This window comes from Patagioenas fasciata, chromosome 5, assembly GCF_037038585.1.
Source record: "Patagioenas fasciata isolate bPatFas1 chromosome 5, bPatFas1.hap1, whole genome shotgun sequence".
Classification (NCBI taxonomy): Eukaryota; Metazoa; Chordata; class Aves; order Columbiformes; family Columbidae; genus Patagioenas; species Patagioenas fasciata.
Window position 1 is genome coordinate 47013403 of NC_092524.1, and position 19329 is coordinate 47032731.

At 43.4% G+C, this 19329-nt stretch overlaps 1 protein-coding gene across 1 annotated transcript; it reads left to right on the plus strand.

Annotated features, from left to right (window-relative positions):
• The first annotated feature begins 700 nt into the window (after positions 1-700).
• On the plus strand, positions 701-18843 carry LRRC74A (leucine rich repeat containing 74A). Its single transcript, XM_065839984.1, has 14 exons — positions 701-788; positions 4215-4325; positions 5531-5706; positions 6334-6441; positions 7161-7257; positions 7688-7737; positions 8532-8613; positions 10297-10382; positions 10731-10925; positions 11800-11895; positions 15346-15489; positions 16661-16768; positions 17417-17502; positions 18768-18843. Exons 1-14 carry the CDS (start codon positions 701-703, stop codon positions 18841-18843), a joined length of 1503 nt encoding a protein of 500 aa, XP_065696056.1.
• Positions 18844-19329: the final 486 nt, after the last annotated feature.

Here is a 19329-nt window from a genome sequence, read left to right on the forward strand (position 1 = left end):
ACAAAGTCTTCAGTATAAATGATGTAAAATAAGCACTAAACCAATTTTGGCACCAACAGTAGCTGGTAGGATGAATGAGTACTTGAGTCGAGGTCCCATTAAGTGTTGACATGTTTACAAGCCACACTTTATTACTGAATGTACCGAGAATTTGGCAGAAGGGAAGGCTTAATCTATTCAAGACTAACAGGGTGAATACACTCCTTCTATCCGCATCTCCTTTAAAACTGTAACTACCGCAGTCTGGCTTTCTCATGAAATCGTACAAACCGGAATACAAACTCAAAGGAGATGAGAACTCTTACCAGCAACCTGGCACGACTCTCTAATACATCTCAGAGGGTTTCACAGCCAAAACCACAGCTATTCTCAGTTATTGGGAGCTGATGGGATCCCAGAGCAATGGGGTTTCCAGAACTGAATGGCACCCCTTGGAGTTGGAAGGTGCAGGTGAGGTCACAGAAGGGTGGTGGTGACGGGATGGAGGCGCGGGGCAGCCGCAGGTTCTGCAGAGCTTTCTGATGACACCTGGCCAGCCCTTGCAAGCAGGAAATGGGATTCTCCTGTTCATGAACAGTATAAATCAAGAACACAGATCTTACAAGTGGTGCCATTCATCTTGGAGATGTTTTAATCGCAGCCAAGCAGCTGTGCTCTTTGTGTGTAGGTGTGAGGAACTTACAGGGTCTAGGAGGTTGCTATGGACTCCTCATTTACAGAAGAGAAAAAGCAAATGAACCTGCCACTCACTGGTGGTGACATGGAGAACGAGTCTGAGAAGGACACAGGTGCAGTGTTTAGTTACTAGCAAACTCACTTCAGAAATAGTCAGAAATAGCCAAAGGAAAACACCAGCAGCCCAAAGGACTGCTGCTGCCGCAGGCTGATCCCCAGGTGGGAAAGCTTCCCTTCCCCAAGCCAGGCAGCAACGAGAACGGTGGCGACTGGGGATCCAGGGTGCCAGCACCCAGTGACAGGAGCTGCCATCTGGGAGCAGCTTGGAAAAAACAAAATGCATCAGAAGAGGGCTTGTCAGTACCAGCTTCCAGGCAACTCCACCCAGCTGCCCCTAATGCCCATGGGGGACGTCAGAGCTCAGCACCTTGTTTGACCCCTCCATCACCCAGGAGGACAAGCAGGGCGTGAGAGACAGAAGAGTTTTCTGAACGTGCTGCTGTCAGGCTGTGCTTGTACACAGCAGAGTCAGGCTCCAGGTCACTTAGGCATTAAAAATTAATTTCATAGTTTCCTTCCTAATTCAATTACTGTAAGGTAGTCAGATGCGTGGGACTTTTCAGTTCTTGTTTTTCTGTATTTAACTAGAGTATAATGCAATTTATGAAGTGCTACATAATAATTTTCCCTAATGGTTGTTCCAGTAGATTAGATCCTTTATCAGATACTTTTAATTGTTTCAAAATTACATTTGTCTAAATATCTTTTCTTATTTTTCTGTAAAGGTAGCTCTGTTTTTGTTGTTTTTTTTTTTTTTTTCTGATCCAGCAATAACAATTTATTGCCTGTTTGGGATTAGTCTCTTTTAGATAGCTTTTCTGTAAACTAGGTTTCTGTTCTTGGCTATGAACTCTTGAAATTTTCACCTCTTAAGTGGGATCTGACAAAATTAGTTACCTCCTATCAAGCCCAAACAATGATATTAAAATTAGAATTTCTCATGGGTTTTTGACAGTATTAACTTAAAAAATATTTTCACTATGAAATACCTGGGCAGTCCACAGAATCACAGAATAGTTGAGGTTGAAAGGGACCTCTGGACATCATCTAGTCCAACCTGCCTGCTCAAGCAGGTTCACCTAGAGCAGATCGCATGGGAATGTGTCCAGGCAGGTCTTGAATGTCTCCAGAGAAGGAGACTCCACAACCTCTCTGGGCAGCCTGTTCCAGTGCTCTGTCACCCTCAAATAAAGAAGTTTCTCCTCATATTCAGATGGAACCTCCTATGCTTCAGTCTGTGCCTGTTGCCCCTCATCCTACCGTTGGCACCACTGAAAAGAGTCTGGTCCCATCCTCTTGACGCCCACCCTTGAGATACTTATAAGCATTGATAAGTTCCCCTCGCAGCCTTCTCCAGGCTGAACAGACCCAGCTCTCTCAGTCTCTCTTCATAAGATGCTTCAGGCCCCTAATCATCTTTGTAACCCACCGCTGGACTCCCTCCAGTAATTCCTTGTCCTTCTTAAACTGGAGAGCCCAGAACTGGACTTAGTACTCTGGATGTGGCCTCACCAGGGCAGAGTAGAGAGGGAGGAGAATCTCTCCTTGACCTGCTGGTCACACTTTTCCCAATGCACCCCAGCATACCATTGGCCTTCTTGGCCACAAGGGCACATTGTTGACTCATGGTCAATCTGTTGTCAACCAGAACTCCCAGGTTCTTCTCTGCTTCATAGAACTATGGAAGTTTAAATTGCTAGTGTGATTTATTGAGTATCTGTACAACATAAATTAGGTTACAACAGAAAGCAACATAGCCAGAGAACAGGCATTGTTAACCTAGCACAAGGTAATGGATTTGCTGTTATCTGGATGCATCCATCACAAATTGCACATCAAACCATGGAGTGAACTCCCTTCTCAGCTCCTGGTTTGTGACTGGTACAACCCATGCATGAGGCAGTCTGATCAGAAAGCTGTGTCTGCAGCCCCAACGCCTGGGGAAAGGAGAGGGTGATCGAGGAGTCTCCAAGCTGATCACTTTCCACCGCATTGGTTTTAAGACCAATAATCATGATCCAATTATTTTCAAATTTCTGCTTGAATGACAATATTATAATCTGTACCAGCTTCAATTTCTACAGTTCCACAGGGGTGCAGGGACCACTTCTGGATCTACCTCAGAAGGCTCAGTCCACACACTGCAGGACTGGCTGAAGTACTGGGCACATGACAGCCATGTTTTCAGGGGATGATACATCATGGATGGGTTTTGTATAGCAGAGACAACCTGTTCTCCAGCATGTGAAGTTTATCTTTGTCAGGACTTTTGGCATTGTAGGACCATTAAGCAAAGATAACCGGTGTGTACTGTCATAATGTTGCAAATCTTTGGTTCTGCTTGTCTCATGAGTTCTTTACATGAGAGTTAGACCTTTTTTTACCGTTCCTTTTGTCTTTCTCACACTAAAGTAATGCAAGTAAACCTATCATTTGAACAAATAAAGTCTGGCAAAAGGAGAAGTTCTTAACAAAGGAGCTGCAGCTGCAGGGCTGGTTGAAATACCGTGATGTGGGTGCCAGCTGGCCAGTTGTTCCCTCACGTAGGTTTGAATGAGCAGCCAAACTGCAAGCTCCACATCACATGTCAATGCTAAGTGACACTCAAGAAGAGTACAAAATTACAGGTCAATATCCTGGACCTCTAAAGGGAAATAAGGAGTAAGGGAAGGAGGTAGTAAAAGCAGTGATAGGGAATGAAAAGGAAGACTCAGAGTAGGAAAAAAATATGTATTATGTTATTATCCAGAAATTATTTTGGCAAAATTACTCTTCTTTTTTTTTTTTTAATGCATTTATTCCTCTTGAAAAAATGAAGCCTCCAAATTGTCCTTATTTCTAGCCATAAAATAAATTATGAATTGTAGGCAAGAGAAGCTGTATCCCTTCCAATGGATCTAGTTACACTCAGTCCCAATGCACACTAGCATTCAGACACTTTCTCTTCTGCCATGCTTGAAGAGTACTACAAAGCATTCCCAGTCTGATTGCAAAGTCAGCCACCGGTGTCCTGCCTTTGCCTGGGGAAGTGGGAGTCAGTTCAGGAGAGTTAGGAGGAACTGGCATGGGTTTGGTTTGTAAGTTTGTGGGGAAATGGGATGAAGAGGGGAAATTTGCTTTGCCTGGTGGGCTCAGAAATTGAGAAAGGGGAGAAAGGCAGCTCATGAGGGAATGAAGACCCAATGTGGGAGAACCATGAGCCCCTCGCACATGGGCTGCAGAATTTGGGGAGGGCTCTTTCCAAAAGTAGCCAAGTCATGGCCCGTCTGCAGACCTGCAGCCTCAGAGTGAACCCATCCCCACAGCAGGGCCAGCACCACACGCACAGGGAGCGGTGGGCATGAAGTGTGGCTGGGGAAGGAGCATGCTGAAGAGGGGCACAAGCTTCAGTGACAGCCTTGTGTTGTCTGTCAAATCTGGGGAGTCACATCTCTGCTGGCCTTGCACCAACAAAATGAATCTGTTTGGTTTCATGGCAGACCAGAATGCAGAGACAGCTGAAATCAGTGAGCCTCCAGAGCACGTGTTGCAGGCTGACGCCTCAGCAGAGAAGGCCACGAAAGGCTCTGACACTGACCTAGAGGCTGAAGGTGAATGTTTTCTGACCATCTGCCCTCACTAGGCTTTCCCCTACAGTCAGAGCTGTACCTACCAACTCCTGTGTATCCAAAATGCAGACCAAGGACACAACCCGGCCAGATCCCTGACAACCACATGTAATCTGGAAATTGATTAAGGCAGGGGGGTGAATTCCCTCTAAGAGCTCTCCCTTTGATATCAAGCATCTTCCTTCAACTGCTTTCTATACACCATGGCTATTCCTTTGCTTCTTCTCTACTCTAGCCCTTTAATAACCAGCCTGCTGCCTGGGCAGCAGGAGCAACTAACTGAAACTGAGGCCCTGTTTGTGCGCTCCTGATGGAACACTGCACAGCAATTGTGGTCCGTGCACCATAGGTTTGCCACAACTGTACTAGGCTTTTCTGGTGGCTCTCATCTTCTGCCTAGCAAAGTTGGTCCTCTAGCTAAGCAAGTCTTGCACTCATTTTTCTAACAGTAGGATTTGTCCATAATTTAGGATGAGAACTTTAAAACTTGTTATAAATGGAAGGAAAATCAAAAACCATAAGAATGCAAGAATAAAAGACTACTTTGTTAGAGGGATCAGACTAAACTGGAAAATGACTTTGATGAGGGGGAAATTTGTCTTGAGGTCAGACCAGTGAATGCATATAACAACTTGGAGAAATATGAGCTCTAAGTATGTGGTTTGATGAAGGAATTCCAAATGACAGGTTTTTGTGGAAATACAGCTGCCAGCTGCACTGATATGTCTCACTGCAGCTGTGTCAACAACACCCAATGGCCAAGATGAGAATGCCAGGATTCTTTCTGCTGATTGTAAGCCAAAATGTTCTGAGCTGCCCCAGCTCTGCTGGCAGTATCAGCTGTGTGCTTCAATTAAGATGTAAAAGAAAAAAAACAAAACAGATGAAAATGTCTTTGCCTAATGTCAAGAACTCTCAGTTACACCAAGAAAGGTTTAGTTACATTAAAGGCTCGTGAGAAGCTGCAGGAACTCACTGGGTGCAAAAAGGAGAAGCAAGGAGGATACATTAGCTCTCGGAGATCTGGGAAAAAGGGATCGGGAGAACCAGGGGACAATAACCCTCTAAGAGTAAAACCCTACTGTTGTTGCATAGTGTTACTTAATTTTATTAAGATACATAATTTATTCAAAAGAGGAGGGAGGACACTGAACACAACCACTTATCAATATACTTTTTCTCTGTAGATCCTGAGAAGGCCTTTAGGAGCATTAGGGGTGCAGAGCTGTACTTGGAAGCATGCAGGCTGGTGGAGGTGGTTCCTGTCTCATATTTTATCCAGAACTTGGACAAGCCTTATATAAACCTGAACCACCATGGTCTAGGACCCAAAGGTGTCAAAGCCATTGCTATTGCTCTGGTGGTGAGTAGCCAGTAAGAGTGTAGCCACTGTTCTCAAGAACAATAGGCATTTTAGGCCTCTCTCAGGCCTGGAAGTCGTCACTGAGAACACAGTGTGGGAGAAAAAGTAATGTATCTTCCCCATAGGAGCTCTGAGCATCCCTAATGTTTCTAACCCCCTGCACAGGAAAGTCTTGTGTAGCAACTGCTGGCTTTTGCTGGACTTACTCCCAAGAGCAGATTGATGCCCTGCCATTGGACCAAGTACCCAGTGCTCCTAAGCCTGACAGGACCAGAGGTGGGGTTGGAGGGACTGGTATCCCTCACCCTGGGTTCTGCATAGGGCTGTGTCACACTCACTAATAGACAGGCCCAAGATGCCTGAACTGGCACTTGGATCTGAACCTGGGTCTCCAGCTGGCAGAAAGCAACAGAAAGTCCTACCCACTCAAAGCCCCTCCAAAAAGGTTTGTCTTTTGTATGCCAGTTCCCACTGCCAGGGCTCTGTCATGACCCCCAGTCACTGTCTGGCTCAGGACCTGCAGTGAGATCTGGAGGAAATGTCCAGTGACAAACTGAGGAAACTATCCCCTTCATTAAGTTTTCATCAGTTTTTTATGCGTCTTTCTTTACCTTTGTGTCTTCCCAGTCCAACACAACAACCACCCATCTGGAGTTGGAAGACAACTGTATTCTGGCAGAAGGAGCCATATGTTTAGCAGAGATGCTACGAGAGAATTCCTCCCTTCAAGTACTGGTACCCAATCTGACATAGTTTGTAGCTTAAATTATTGCTCATGAAATTCAATCATCTGAGAGAAAACCAATTAATTCCATTATGATTTTAACCAAAATAACCATTGTTCCCATGCAAAAACATTCACATTCTGAAAGTCATTATATTTTATGCTGCTCTACTTTTAAAAAGCACAAGCTTCTGAAAAGCAGAAGTTTGCATGTGATGGCAGTCTGGAACTGTTCATTAGCAGATGTGACAATAATTACCATAACTAAGTTTTTCTAATTCATGCTTAGCCAATGGAAAAAATGTTTTGTTCAGGAACTTTCATTCTCCAATATGATGTGGGGAAATTCTTCTAAATAGATTAAGGGAATAATGCAAAACTTTCAGATATGAACGGGTAGGAATGTTCCTTCGATCTGAAACTGGGGTATACAAAATGCATTTTGATAGGGCATGGGATCTGTGTTACACTGGAAGAAAAGGTCCTTGTCCAAATGCTTCTTGGTTCACTGAATTCAAAGACCCATGTGAAAGTGATGGCTCTAGAGCTTTATTCCTGTAGGAAGGACACAGGGTTAAATGCACCTATAACTCACATGTTAATTACTGTCTGGCTGACAGTTCTCATATTGCTTGTCTTGCATTATTTCACTGATATCTTGGGCATTAAAAAGACAATAAAGCTTATTCATTCTTTGAACTCATCCTTCTTATCCTCCCTTTGCCTCCAGAACATCTCCAATAACCATCTAGACACACCAGGAGCTGAAGCCATAACCAGCTTGCTTTTGGATAACGTGTCCTGCCTCCATACTCTTCAGCTCTCAGGTGGGCTGTATGCACCCAAGCAGTGATGGCAGTGGAAGTGAAATAGCATGTATTTCATTCCAGTCTCTCATCCTGAGAATATCAGTCAGACTATGGGCAAAATCAATCTCTCGGCTATGTCTCTGGCAGGAACCCAGAGTAACAGTGGAAATCTAGATTTATAGTGATATAATTAAATATTTGGCCTGCTCAATATCCAGCACCTCTGAAAAACAGTCCCTTATGAGAAATTTAGATAATTGCCAGAGTCTTTCCCACACACTGGGTTAATTCTACTCCCTGGAGCAAGGTGGAATAGTGACTGACTTCTTACAGCCTGGTATGGGCTGTGATTGGCTGGAGGTTCCACCTAAAAGCACAGCTTCCTACAGACCCCGGCAGAGCACCAAAGGAGAGATCAGCACTCTGTTAACATACTTCTCATCCCCAGGAAACAACTTTGGAGAGGAAGCTGCACCGTATTTTGCTGAGGCATTAATGGTGAGTTGTTACCTGAAATCCAAGGTCATTTGCAGGCCAGATTGGGTGACAGACTCTCCTCATCTTGAAGCTGCGACTCACTTGGCATGATTTCACTTGGAAATGCCCACATGATTTCCTGACATAATTCTGCTAAGTGCTTCTTGCTTACTTCAGAAATGAGAGATGCTGGAAGGACACAGGGCAGGATGGACTGCATTAACATTTTCTCAGGACAGATGTGTGAGTCTGGCTGAGAAACAAATTTTCAGGACTATGTAACGGAACAACAGAATGACATCTGGGTGACAAAAAGATTTAAAGAAGTATAAGTAACCCAACTTCATATCATTTTGCAGTTTTCCAGTAAAAAGAAAATGTTTGATTTCTCTGGTTAGTTCCTGTCCCAAAGGCATCACTGGCACCAGCAGAAGCTGCCCTGAGGCAAGGCCTTGACCTGGTATCAGAAAGCGCTCTTGGTCAAGGTACAATGGTGGCAGTGAAACAGGGGCAGGAACAGAATTGCAGGATGTATTGAGGCCAGACATGAGCTATGCAAGGGAAGTTTGCACAACACCAAGTCCCATTGCTTCTGCTGTTTTTGGAAGATAATCACTGGGATGTTATAGGCCTGACAAAGCTCTGTTTTGGGACATGCAGTGCTGCAATCTCCGTGCTAATATCTCCCAAGCACTGAAGATTTTTCACTGTGTCTGATATCCCTCTGTTTCATCCTTATGTGGGAACCTTGGCATGACAGCTGGTTGCAGTTGGCCAGATGATCCAGTTGTCTCTGCATATTTGTCTCTCTGCAGAGCAATTACCAAGTGAAGAAGCTGGATCTCAGCCACAATGAGTTCCATGAGAAGGGAGGACAGCTCCTGGGACAAATGCTCGGTAACTTAATTTATTACTCTCACAAAGCCAGGAGTACAGGCACTGGGGGCCTTGATGGCGTCAGCACAGTGAACATGTATTTTCCTCTCCAGCAAAAATGCCTCATGATCTTGTGGGCAGTACAAAAGCCAGGGAGCCCCAGCTATAAGAGCTTCCTGCCTGGTCCACAGACTCACCCTCATCACCACAGGTGACTTTAGTAACTGTGACTGATGTATCAGAACACAAAGGCAGAATAAGAAATCACTGTAACAGAGCAGTCTGTATCAGAGAGAAGGGAGCTTGAAGTCTGTCAGGGAATATAAAGCAGAAAAATGCATTTTATTAAAATCTAATAGAATCACAACTGTTGTTTGCTTTAAGCCCTTGATTGCAAAGTTTAGGAGTGATTTCAATTTTTCTTAAGTAGCCCAAACTCCAATGGTTTGAGCCATTGCACAGCAAGCAGCAAGGGAAACAGATTAGGAAGAAATAAAATTAAGCTGCCTAATTTATCTGTTCAGATAAAGTGAGATCCAGAGTGTGCTATTAGCCCTGGAGAGGAAAAGCAAACAAAACAGTTACAGTCTTTCATTAATCTCAGGTGCTATTACTGCACTGGGAAAGACTTCCATGAGTATCTGATGGCTCTTCTTCCCACAGTATGTCTGACATGCCTGCTACCATAATGGCCACAGGCGTGTGCTATGAGCATCCAGTTCCTTGAGCATTTCAGTAACCCAGTGCCTACAGTTTATATAACATTTTCCTTCTTCTGGTTCAGTATTTCCACTGATATGTGTGTCTTTCTAATTACAGTCCGTATCTTTAAAAGATGGATCAATTTAAACTGCAGTGAGGACAAGGCGCTGTGCCCCTGCCTTGGACAAGCCTGCAGGCAATGCAGAGATCAGTACTAAAACTTGTGACCTTCCCAGCTCAGAAAAATGCCTCTCCTAAATTAAAGGTCTTACAGCTCTTCTCTCCTTCCAGGTCACTTGTGGCAGGAACAGCAGAGATTATCATAGAATCTGTTAGTTTTCTGTTTTGTTTCTTTAAGGAATATTTTATAGTCAGCTAAACTCACCATCTGCCTCCATCCAGCCTCCCATCCATGGGAAATCTGGACGAGAACTTCTCTCTGAGAATGAGAAGCAAGTGTTGGCAGCAAGTCCTACCCTTGCCAGTGTCACAGTAGACACAAATGAATTCACACACACCCTGCTCTAAATAGAACTTACGCCATGAGGTGTGCTATGCATGTGAATTGGCTCTAGCACATATACAGCTGGGCACAGCTATTATACTATGAAGATTAATTCCTCTCTTCTGCTAATCAAACATACACAGAATGAATCTTGATGTTTTAGATGAAGCAAGGAGAATGCAGCCATTTTTTAAAGTGAGAAACACAGACAGTGTCTATTAATAAGAAATCCTCCCCGCTCTACCTTCTTCCTTCACAACTTAAGCCAGAAAAAAAACAAACAAAAAAACCAACCATGTTCCCTTTCTACTTGTGATCAGCAGCCTATTATCCATTCTTTGGGCAGTGTGTACAGCAGAGACTCTGTGGGTACAGGTTCCTCCTACTGCAATCAATGAAGGCTGTTGCTGAACCCCCAGCAAATTTTCTTTTAGTTCCTCAGTGGATCAGCAGCTGACCACTTTTCGTGAGCTAACATCTCAGTTTTTCTCTCCTAGCCAGCAACACAAAACTGGAGATTTTGGACCTGAGCTGGAACCACCTGAAGAGGAAGGGGGCAGTAGGACTGAGCGTAGGTCTCAGGGTAGGAACATACCTGTTATGTGATACCCTTCACAGTGATTACTGCCAGGAGCTGGCTGTAAAACTGCTTGGAAATCCACATCCCTGAGTTCTGAGCAGGATTCAGTAGCTCAAGCAAGCCTCATCCTGCAGACAGTGGCAGTCAGTGCCAGGAGAAAGACTAAAACAGTGAGTAGGTCTGGTGACTTATGTGGATGGAGAGACCCTGGTGAAATTGCAGAGATATAGGATTCATTGGGGCTGCCTGGGTGTGACTTGATGGATACTCCTGTCTGAACCAGGCAAGAAACAGTAGAGTGGTATAGAAGATGGGCACACAGTAGCTAAGATCCCTCTTCTCTCCCTGGAGGTCAATGATGCACTGAAAATACTCAACCTTTCTTGGAATGGCATTGGCAACGAGGGAGCACTGGCCCTAGGAGAAGCTCTCAAAGTCAATAACGTGCTGGTTCACCTGGACATCAGCAACAACCAGATCAACAATGAGGGAGCCAAGAGGCTCTGCAGAGGCCTTGGAGTCAATGGAAATCTCAAAATCCTGAAGGTAAAGCAAAGCCCAGGCAGGGCTGGAGGAATAAACACGGGGAGTAAAAAGATCTGAGGAGGGACAGAAGACAGAAGTGAGCTGTCTGAGATAGAACTGGAGGAAATCAGTATTGCTCTGGGTTGAGGGGAAGCAGGGTAGAAGGAAATCCTGTCCCATGAATTTATTCCAGAGCAACTAAATTGCACTGTTCCCCCCAAAAATCCCCCAGGGACTGGCTTGGCATAACTCCACACCCATTATCACCCCAAACAGATTGATTCCTGTCATGTCTAGTCTCAGTCAAGTGAGAACCTGGGCATTCAGCATGTCTAGCAGACAGCCTAGGCATTCAACAGATAAAATGTAGTTAGGAAGGTACATATGTACACATAATATGCATTTCAACCTAAAGCAAAGATTCACACTGAAGTTTGCAGGTGGGCAAGAGTGTGCCTTTCTCAATGTGTTAGTGATATGCTAAAAAAGTATTCAAACACATGATAAACTCTCATTGCCACATCTGTGCAATGTCACAGCACTACCTAAAGGAGAGGTGTATTGTCAAGACCTGGAAAAAGGCAAAACTGCCTGCTAGTAACCAAGGGTCAGTAATCCCGGAAAGGGAAAAACTGAATGACCAGCTGAGCTGGCTTCAGAGGCTAGGGTTGAGAGCTAACATGTCTTCTCAACCCAAGATCATTCTCTAGGAATTCAGCTCAGAAAAGTCAACTTGCTTACAAGCTACATTCTCAGCTAGATCTAACATCACCTTTCTGAGAGACTGCCCCGCTGAAGAACGCAAAGGGTCATCCTTGGAGTTACAGCATAGCTTCTACCAGGGCATGTAATCCTCATTCTCACCATGTCTGGATCTATGTTTCTTCTTCAACAGATGGTAAATAATCCCCTGACCGTGGAAGGTGCCACTGCACTAGTCATGTCTGTTAGAAAGAACGCCAAATCCATGATGGAGGAGATCAACATCTCAGTAAGAGCCTCCAGAACCATACACTATATGTATTTAGGAACAGAGTGGATCACAGAGCTGCCCCCTTCCAAAACTGCTTTGAGATTTGCTGTTTGTCTCATTTATGCACAGCCACTACTAAAAGAGGCTGCTATTTGACAGCCCTTGTAGTAGCCATGTGGACATTATAAGACTTTTGTCTAGCTCTGGAGGGAGGTGCCTGTAGTATCTCCACATTTCACTCCCTTCCATTTCGCAATAGCAGAACAAGAACAAAGAGTGAATTCCCAGAGGAGGATGAATTCTCTTCATCCCCTGAGCTGTCTCCCTCCAGGGCAGCCTAAGATGCTAGATACTGTGAAGTGCTTTGATACCCTGCCTGGATGTATGAGGAGTGGAAGAAGATGGATGCTTCAAAGCATGGGAAGCAAAGCAATTTTATTTAAGTAAAAAAAAAAAAAAAAAACAAAAAAAACCACACACACCAAAAAAACCCACGCTGGCTTGCAAGGAAAAAAATCAAAGAGGCCAAATTTTAGTATGCTACTCCATAGCAAGTCAGGAGCATGACGCATATTGTTGTAACCTCATGTGCTGCTTCTAAAACGGGAGGTTCAGAAATGTTTCCGAGCTCCTGAGAGAGGTCAGGAGTTGCATTGCAGACTGACACTGGGGAGACACCTGGGCACACATCAGTGCACTCTGGGCCTTCCCATCCATGCTTCAGTGCTTCGTGGGAGCAGTTACAGAAGGTCTTAGCAGCCTCAGAGCCCTCCATCCACCTTTAGGAGCACTGTGATTAAAGGAAAGAACATTTCCACAAATATTAGGTTTGGGACTTGGAAAATAAATAATATGTTTATGCTTAAAACATGCTAAAAAATAGTTCATGTGTAGTTTGAGACTCATGTAATGGGTTGTATCTAAGTTAGATCTGCACGCGTATCTTTGTCCTGTGATTACTATAGTAAAGAAAGAAACTAAATCAATGCAGAATAAATATTCATCTATGGTCTTCCCTGAGAGTACTGAGGGCTTTCAACAGAGATCATCTGAAGAACAGGCATTCCTCTAGGGCAAACAATTTTTCCTGTATACATTCAGATCAAAGAGAATTTGCCAATTCTGCAAGGAGCCAGGACTCATTCTGCAAAGGAAAACAAAAACGGGCTGTGTGAGGGTAAAGGACTTCATTACAGTATACATGATTCTGCTGGTTTTATTACTAGTAACCTAAACAATCCACAAATTTAGAAAGAGTAATGTATTTTAGCTAAATTCTGAGGAACTCAAGACATTCTTGAAATGCATTTATTTAAATGGAAGCACTTGAGAAATTTTGAGACAAGGAGTTTATTAAGAATCTTCAACTTAAATCTCACTATGTATTTCTGCTTTTTAGGGTTAACAGATGCTCTCTTCACCCTTTAAAAAGGTCTAAATTATCTGGCATTTCAAAAGATAAATGGTCAATGGCATAAATTTACAATGGCATTTCAGTACCCCAATCAAATGCTTGTAGGCAAACATCTGATCTGTCTGACAGACTTCACTCCACCTGTGATGTAGGGAGTCTTGCATTTCAATTCAGAGTATTTGCAAATATACAGCTCCAAAGATCTTATGCTGCCTTAAACCTTTAAGAAATTAGTAAAGGTTTTAATCTTTTATAGGAAACTTCAGGGAAGATATAAACAAAAACCTCTTCTGTCCCTTTTCCCAGTGATAATTGTTTATCTTGGCTTTTAAAGAATTAATAATTAGTGTGTCTGTAAGAGGAATTTTGAATAAGGATCATCTCAATAAACTATTGCATGGGTTTGACAGCCCTAGCAAAGGCAAAGCTACAGAAATACACATTTTTAACAACAGTTTATTACTTCTGACTACATTTCCAAGCATAACTTTCCCATGTTCTTTTCCTAATCTACTCTTTATAGGGTTTCAACTTGCAGATACCAACTATCAAATATTTTGTAGAAGTCATGAGTCAAAATAGCCAGCACACACCTGTCTTCACCATCACAGTACAGAAGAAAATACTCTCCCTGTGTCGTTTTCTTGGCCTGCGAACTGTGTCAAACATACAGAAATGCACAGGCTGGCTCTGTCCAGGTGCCACCAAACCCCAGCCCAGTTTGTCAGACCAGACCCAGCAGTTTGGCTGTGCTGCTCTGGAGGCTGCACTGGTTGCCCACTGGCTTTCCACTGTGGCCAAGCCCGGGCTGGCCTTGGAGACAGCTGGCAACCAGCAGAGCCAGCTCCAGCTCTCCTGTGCTGTCCCAGGCCTAGGATACTCTGCTCGGGTGCAGAGTGCGGGGATATCTCAATGGCTTCTTCAGACAGTCACTCCACCTCCACAAAGCCATTGGTGCTGAATGGAAGCGTGTAAAGCTTCTAGATGGATCTTAAGAACAGGAGATCTTAAGCTTCTAGAAAAGGAGCTATAAGAATGCACTGGGAGATGTTGTAAATACACTCTAGGAAAAAATATGGTTCTTGATGCCTCAGAAACCTCCCAAATGACAGAAACAGAAGCTTTCATTAATTTCCTGAACTGCCTTGACATTTCCAACAATTACATATACATCTAACACAATACATGAACAGTTCCTCTGCCATCATCGGTATGAACAAAATCATAATCATGGTTTGAAAAGATCAGTCAAGGCAAAGGTAAATTTGTCATAACTTAAATTTAGAAGAATAAATTACAGTGACGTCAACATTTGCATTGGTAGTTTACTCTCTAGTATCCCAAACCCCTAAATCAGGACACTGTGCTGCTGCCCTTTCTATACATGCTAAACCAGAAAGCTCACAGTGTGAGCTCTGAAATGCTGGGCTGTCACTACCCTGTATGAAATCCCTGGGTGAAAAACAATCATCAGGTCTTGCACTGCTGACTGGAGCTTCCCATTAGGGTTACACACTGGAATAGTTTCACCAAAAGTTCTTTTCATCTGGAGACACCCGGACCCTTGCCAGATAGATGCATCTTTCTTGTCTGGGCTATAAAGCTACATTGCTGGAGATACTAATTCTTTTAGGCCTTGGGTGATTTTTTTGTTATTATTTTTTTTAAATGTTTGCAGAACTCTATGGCACATTTTGGCCATTAACGGTTCAAACTGCAGTCTGTATGTTAGTCAAATGGAGAGGAGACTCATGTAGAACTATTTCAGGGTCTTCAGTGTAGACATTTACCTGATGAACATCTAGCTCACATTAAGTTAATTTCTACATAAATTAGTAGATCTTTTTCTGTCTCAGGCATAGGAAAAGAAGAACACTTGTTTAGGGTCAGCCATTCATAGGATTCCTAAAAGTGAAGAGTACAGATAGCAGAAGGCATCAGCCTTAGGAGAGAATGGCTAATGTTGACTTTAGATGGATTTGTTCATACAAACATGTTTTTGTTGTTCTTTGGGTGTCCATGCTGACTGTAATCTCCTTTCTTCTATGTACCAGAATGTGTTGGTGAATGAAAATTTCATTAAGTTGCTGGATGGGGTGTATCGAATGCATCCTGAACTAGATGTCATCTATGATGAGGTCGAAGGCTGTATCTCCAAGATCCCCAAGCAGCATCCAAATCCCATGAAACTGATTCAGGTGAGCTACTGAATTTGGGTCCACAGCTCCCCTGTACACAGTACACATGCTCCCAGCACTTAGAGGGATGGAGGTTGGAAGGGGTAAGCTTTCTCCCAAGTGGGAAATTCAGCCAAGTTCCGTCAGAAAAGTATATTCACAAAGACTATCACAATGTTCACAATGTTCACATATCTCAGTCCACACAGACTGCCTAAGCAAATCCTTTGATCTTCAGGAGAATCTAATGCCTTGGGATCTGAGAGCACTGGGGGAAAAATAATCTGAATATATGTTTGCTCGCTGTGTAAAACAAACTGATTGATTTCAGGTCTGATCCAAATGAGTGTCCATCCTCATCACACACCTACTGCGACAGCTGACTTTCATAGAACCCTTCACTGACAGTTGTGCTTTAGCAGCAAAATTAACATGTTTTATAAAAGCAGAATATGCTATTACAAGCAAATACTGGCCTAAATATAAAATACTTTACATTTCAAGGACTGTAATTTCTACGGATGTCAGCAGATGGTGCTGTCCTCCTTGCTGCAAGGATATACGAGCACTTGAACACTGCTGAGTTAAATAACACTTCTGCACTACCAGCTTCACTGAGTTTCTTGGCTGCTGTGCAGGATTTCAGCCAATTGTGTGCGACTTTGCTGTAGATATGGATTCAGATGAACTTCAGCAAAAGCTTGGGCTGTTAGCTGACATCAAACAGTGCTGCCGTGCTTCACATCTAGTGATGCTCACACTAGCATGCTTTGCGGTTTTTAACAGCCATTATGGTACTCAGATGTGTGCTCATTCAAACACACGAGAATTCAGAGAAGTGATCAGAGATGTGGGGGAGAGGACTGTCTCTGGATTAGACAGCCGAGCCAAGCAGTGGCTGCTGGGATGAGGACCAAATAACCATGTGTAATTATCAGAAGAAACAGGTTTACTACTGAGTCTCATTTCAAGGTAGGGGGAGAGGGAGGTATAACTGAGAAGAATGGGTTTAACTCGAACAAAAAGATTTTGTTCTGACAATAGGGTGGCTGCACAAGGAGTTATGGACTCATATCTCAGTGATAGGCTGAGTAAAAGCAGGGTGACAGATGGAAGAATAAAGGGAGAGCTGGAGGCAGGTATCAGTGGCTGATTCATGGTTATGCCCATGTTTTATCTCTGCTTCTCTTAGAACTACTTGAAAGCACACAACCTACAACTCTGGGACTTTTTTAGGGAAATTGACAAGGATGGAAACATGAAGATCCCTGTGGCAACCTTCCGGAGAGCCATGATGCAGGTGTGCCTCTGAAAGCAGGGCCAGGATGCTCTTCTGGCAGGGTTCTGCTCTAGGGAAACCCTTCTGCTGTGGCACAGCCACCAGCCAGCCTTGCTGGTGACATTGTTCAGACTAAAAGGCTCAATTCACCCATTGCAAAACTTGGGCCCTGAACAAAAGTTGAGACACAATAGAAATGCTGTGACATCCAATAAATACAGTGGATGGCATCAGTGATAATGGATCAACTTCAGAGTATCACAGGAGCCTTGTAAAACTCACAGAGCTCAGCTGTTTGAATAGGATATAAAGGATCATGATAATTATGTCTTACTGCCCTGGGAAAGTGAAAAAGAGGCATTTAAAGCCTTGCCTCTACACACTGAGTAGGCAGTTCTCTTCCTGCCAAAACCACCATGGTGCTTGGGATCAGCAGCAATGGTCAGCCAGCCAGGATGCTATTTTATAAAAAAATGCAGAAAATTGTTATTTTAATCCTAAAAGAGTGAAATTGCCTCCCCAGCACCACTTTGTGTATTTTTTCCATTGCTTCTGCCATGCACTGAGCCATCTACTCACCTATTGAAAGATGATGGGTCCCAGTATGATGTGGAGGACTTTTCTGCTTGAAAATATGCAGGTTTGCTAACGTTTATCTTACCTTCTTAGCAATCAAGAATCCCACTGGATCGAGTCCAAATTGGGGAACTAGTGCATAACCTAGACCGGAATCGGACAGGGTTTGTGGACTATAGGTGAGTGAGTGACTCCACTTACTGTCCTGGCTTGTCTGTCTTTTTAAAATTTGGCTCAAGACCAAATAAATATAAACTTATTCACCTTAGGAGGTGAAGGGACATATGGTTTTGACCACTACATTACTTACCTAAGTAATAGGTAGATGAAATAACATCTTGCATGCTTAGAAGCTCTGTTCAGTCAAACTATAAGTCAGTCTTATTTTTCTGTTCAATAAACTTGCTGTGAGAGTGCAGGGATCTCAGACCTGAATGATATTTTCATTCATGCTCGTAAGTCAGCGTGATAAGCATCAACTGAACACTCTCCTCCTGCTGAAGCCAGGGTAAGATTTGCAAAGACAGTGTATCTGTGCCTTCAAACCGTTTCCTCCATCCTCGGGGACTCTCATGTTTTTTTTTTTTCATTCTCTCTGATCCTCCTTCTTAGGAGACCTAGTTTTCCCTGGAAACCTGCCTTCAAACTACAGAACTTTTCATTCTCTTGAAAGTGCCTCTTCCTTAGTGCCTGTAGCAATCATGTCCAAGTTCTGAGAGCCTGAGCAGTCAGCAGCAAACTCCTTGGAGGTTGTCAGTCGCTGCAGGCTAAACAGCTTGTCATTGGATGCAAAATTCCCCTTGGATTTTCAGTCAGTTCTGACATGTGACTCATCAGCTGAAAGCCCTATTAATCATGCCCAAATATTCCCATCCCTCAGCACATATTGATAGGCTTGAATATATGCTGTAGTCTAGTTTTAATCTTCACCTCTTAGCTAAAGTTTTCAAAGAGAAGCTAATTACTTAGATCTGGTCTTTTTTCCTTTGCATACATCAGTGACATACTAAAAGCATCCCTGCTCAGACACTAGACAGACCTTAGCCCGGTTAATCTTGAATGAGAGGTTATGTGGGGTTCCCAGGTACTTCAGGCACAAACTACAGAATCATGCTTTAGTAGTAAGCAAATTACCCATTAGCACCCAATGGTCAACAAAGACTTCATTTGGTGCTATTAATGCTACAGAATTGATAGATGGTGGAAAATAAATACTAATATCTACTCCTTATCTAGCTGCTTAATGCATTTTAGCCCTGTAGTATGTGTGGTAGCGGAAATATTCACCTTGTAGACAACAGTCAGAAGAGTTGTGACTTTTGCTGTCCTTACTGTTCCCACCCCAGGCTGTTTGCTCAAGGTCCTTTCAGCAGCTTTAAGATACCTGACAGGGAAGGTTCACTTTACTAAATTAACACTGGTTCACCTATTTCTTTTCCTTCAGTCACTTAAAAGAGCAGAAGACAGCACAGAAGCTTGAGGAAGGGGAAACTGAGGAGGAAAACAAGGAAGAGCCATAAAAATGAAGCAAGGAGGCAGGTCAGACAGTGAAAGATTGTAGGATAAATACTGGAAGAAAGCTCAGAGTGGCCCTGGGCTTGGGGAGGCTCATCCCTGGAGAGCTCTAATAGTCCAAGATATTTGATGTAGAAATAAAGTCGATGTTCCCCTACACAGCAGGTACCCATATAGTCTGGTCCTTTTAGTTAGGGACAGGAGACATTGGTCTTTTGGAGATGGTTACCAAATCTGTCCCACTCTGCATGTTGATGATGCTGAACTTACTTGCAGAGATGGAGACAAAAAACAAGAACGAGGAAACCAAGAAAACTCATTACTTTTATTATTTTGAGGGAGAGCAGATGGACAAAGAAAGACTGAAGGAAGTGCTCTGCAGACAATCCCTACCAGATTTAGTGGTTCTGACACAGGGACATTTGCAAGAGGAGAATTAAATTCATAAGAAACTACAGCTCATGTTGCTCAAAAAATTATGGGTACTAAGA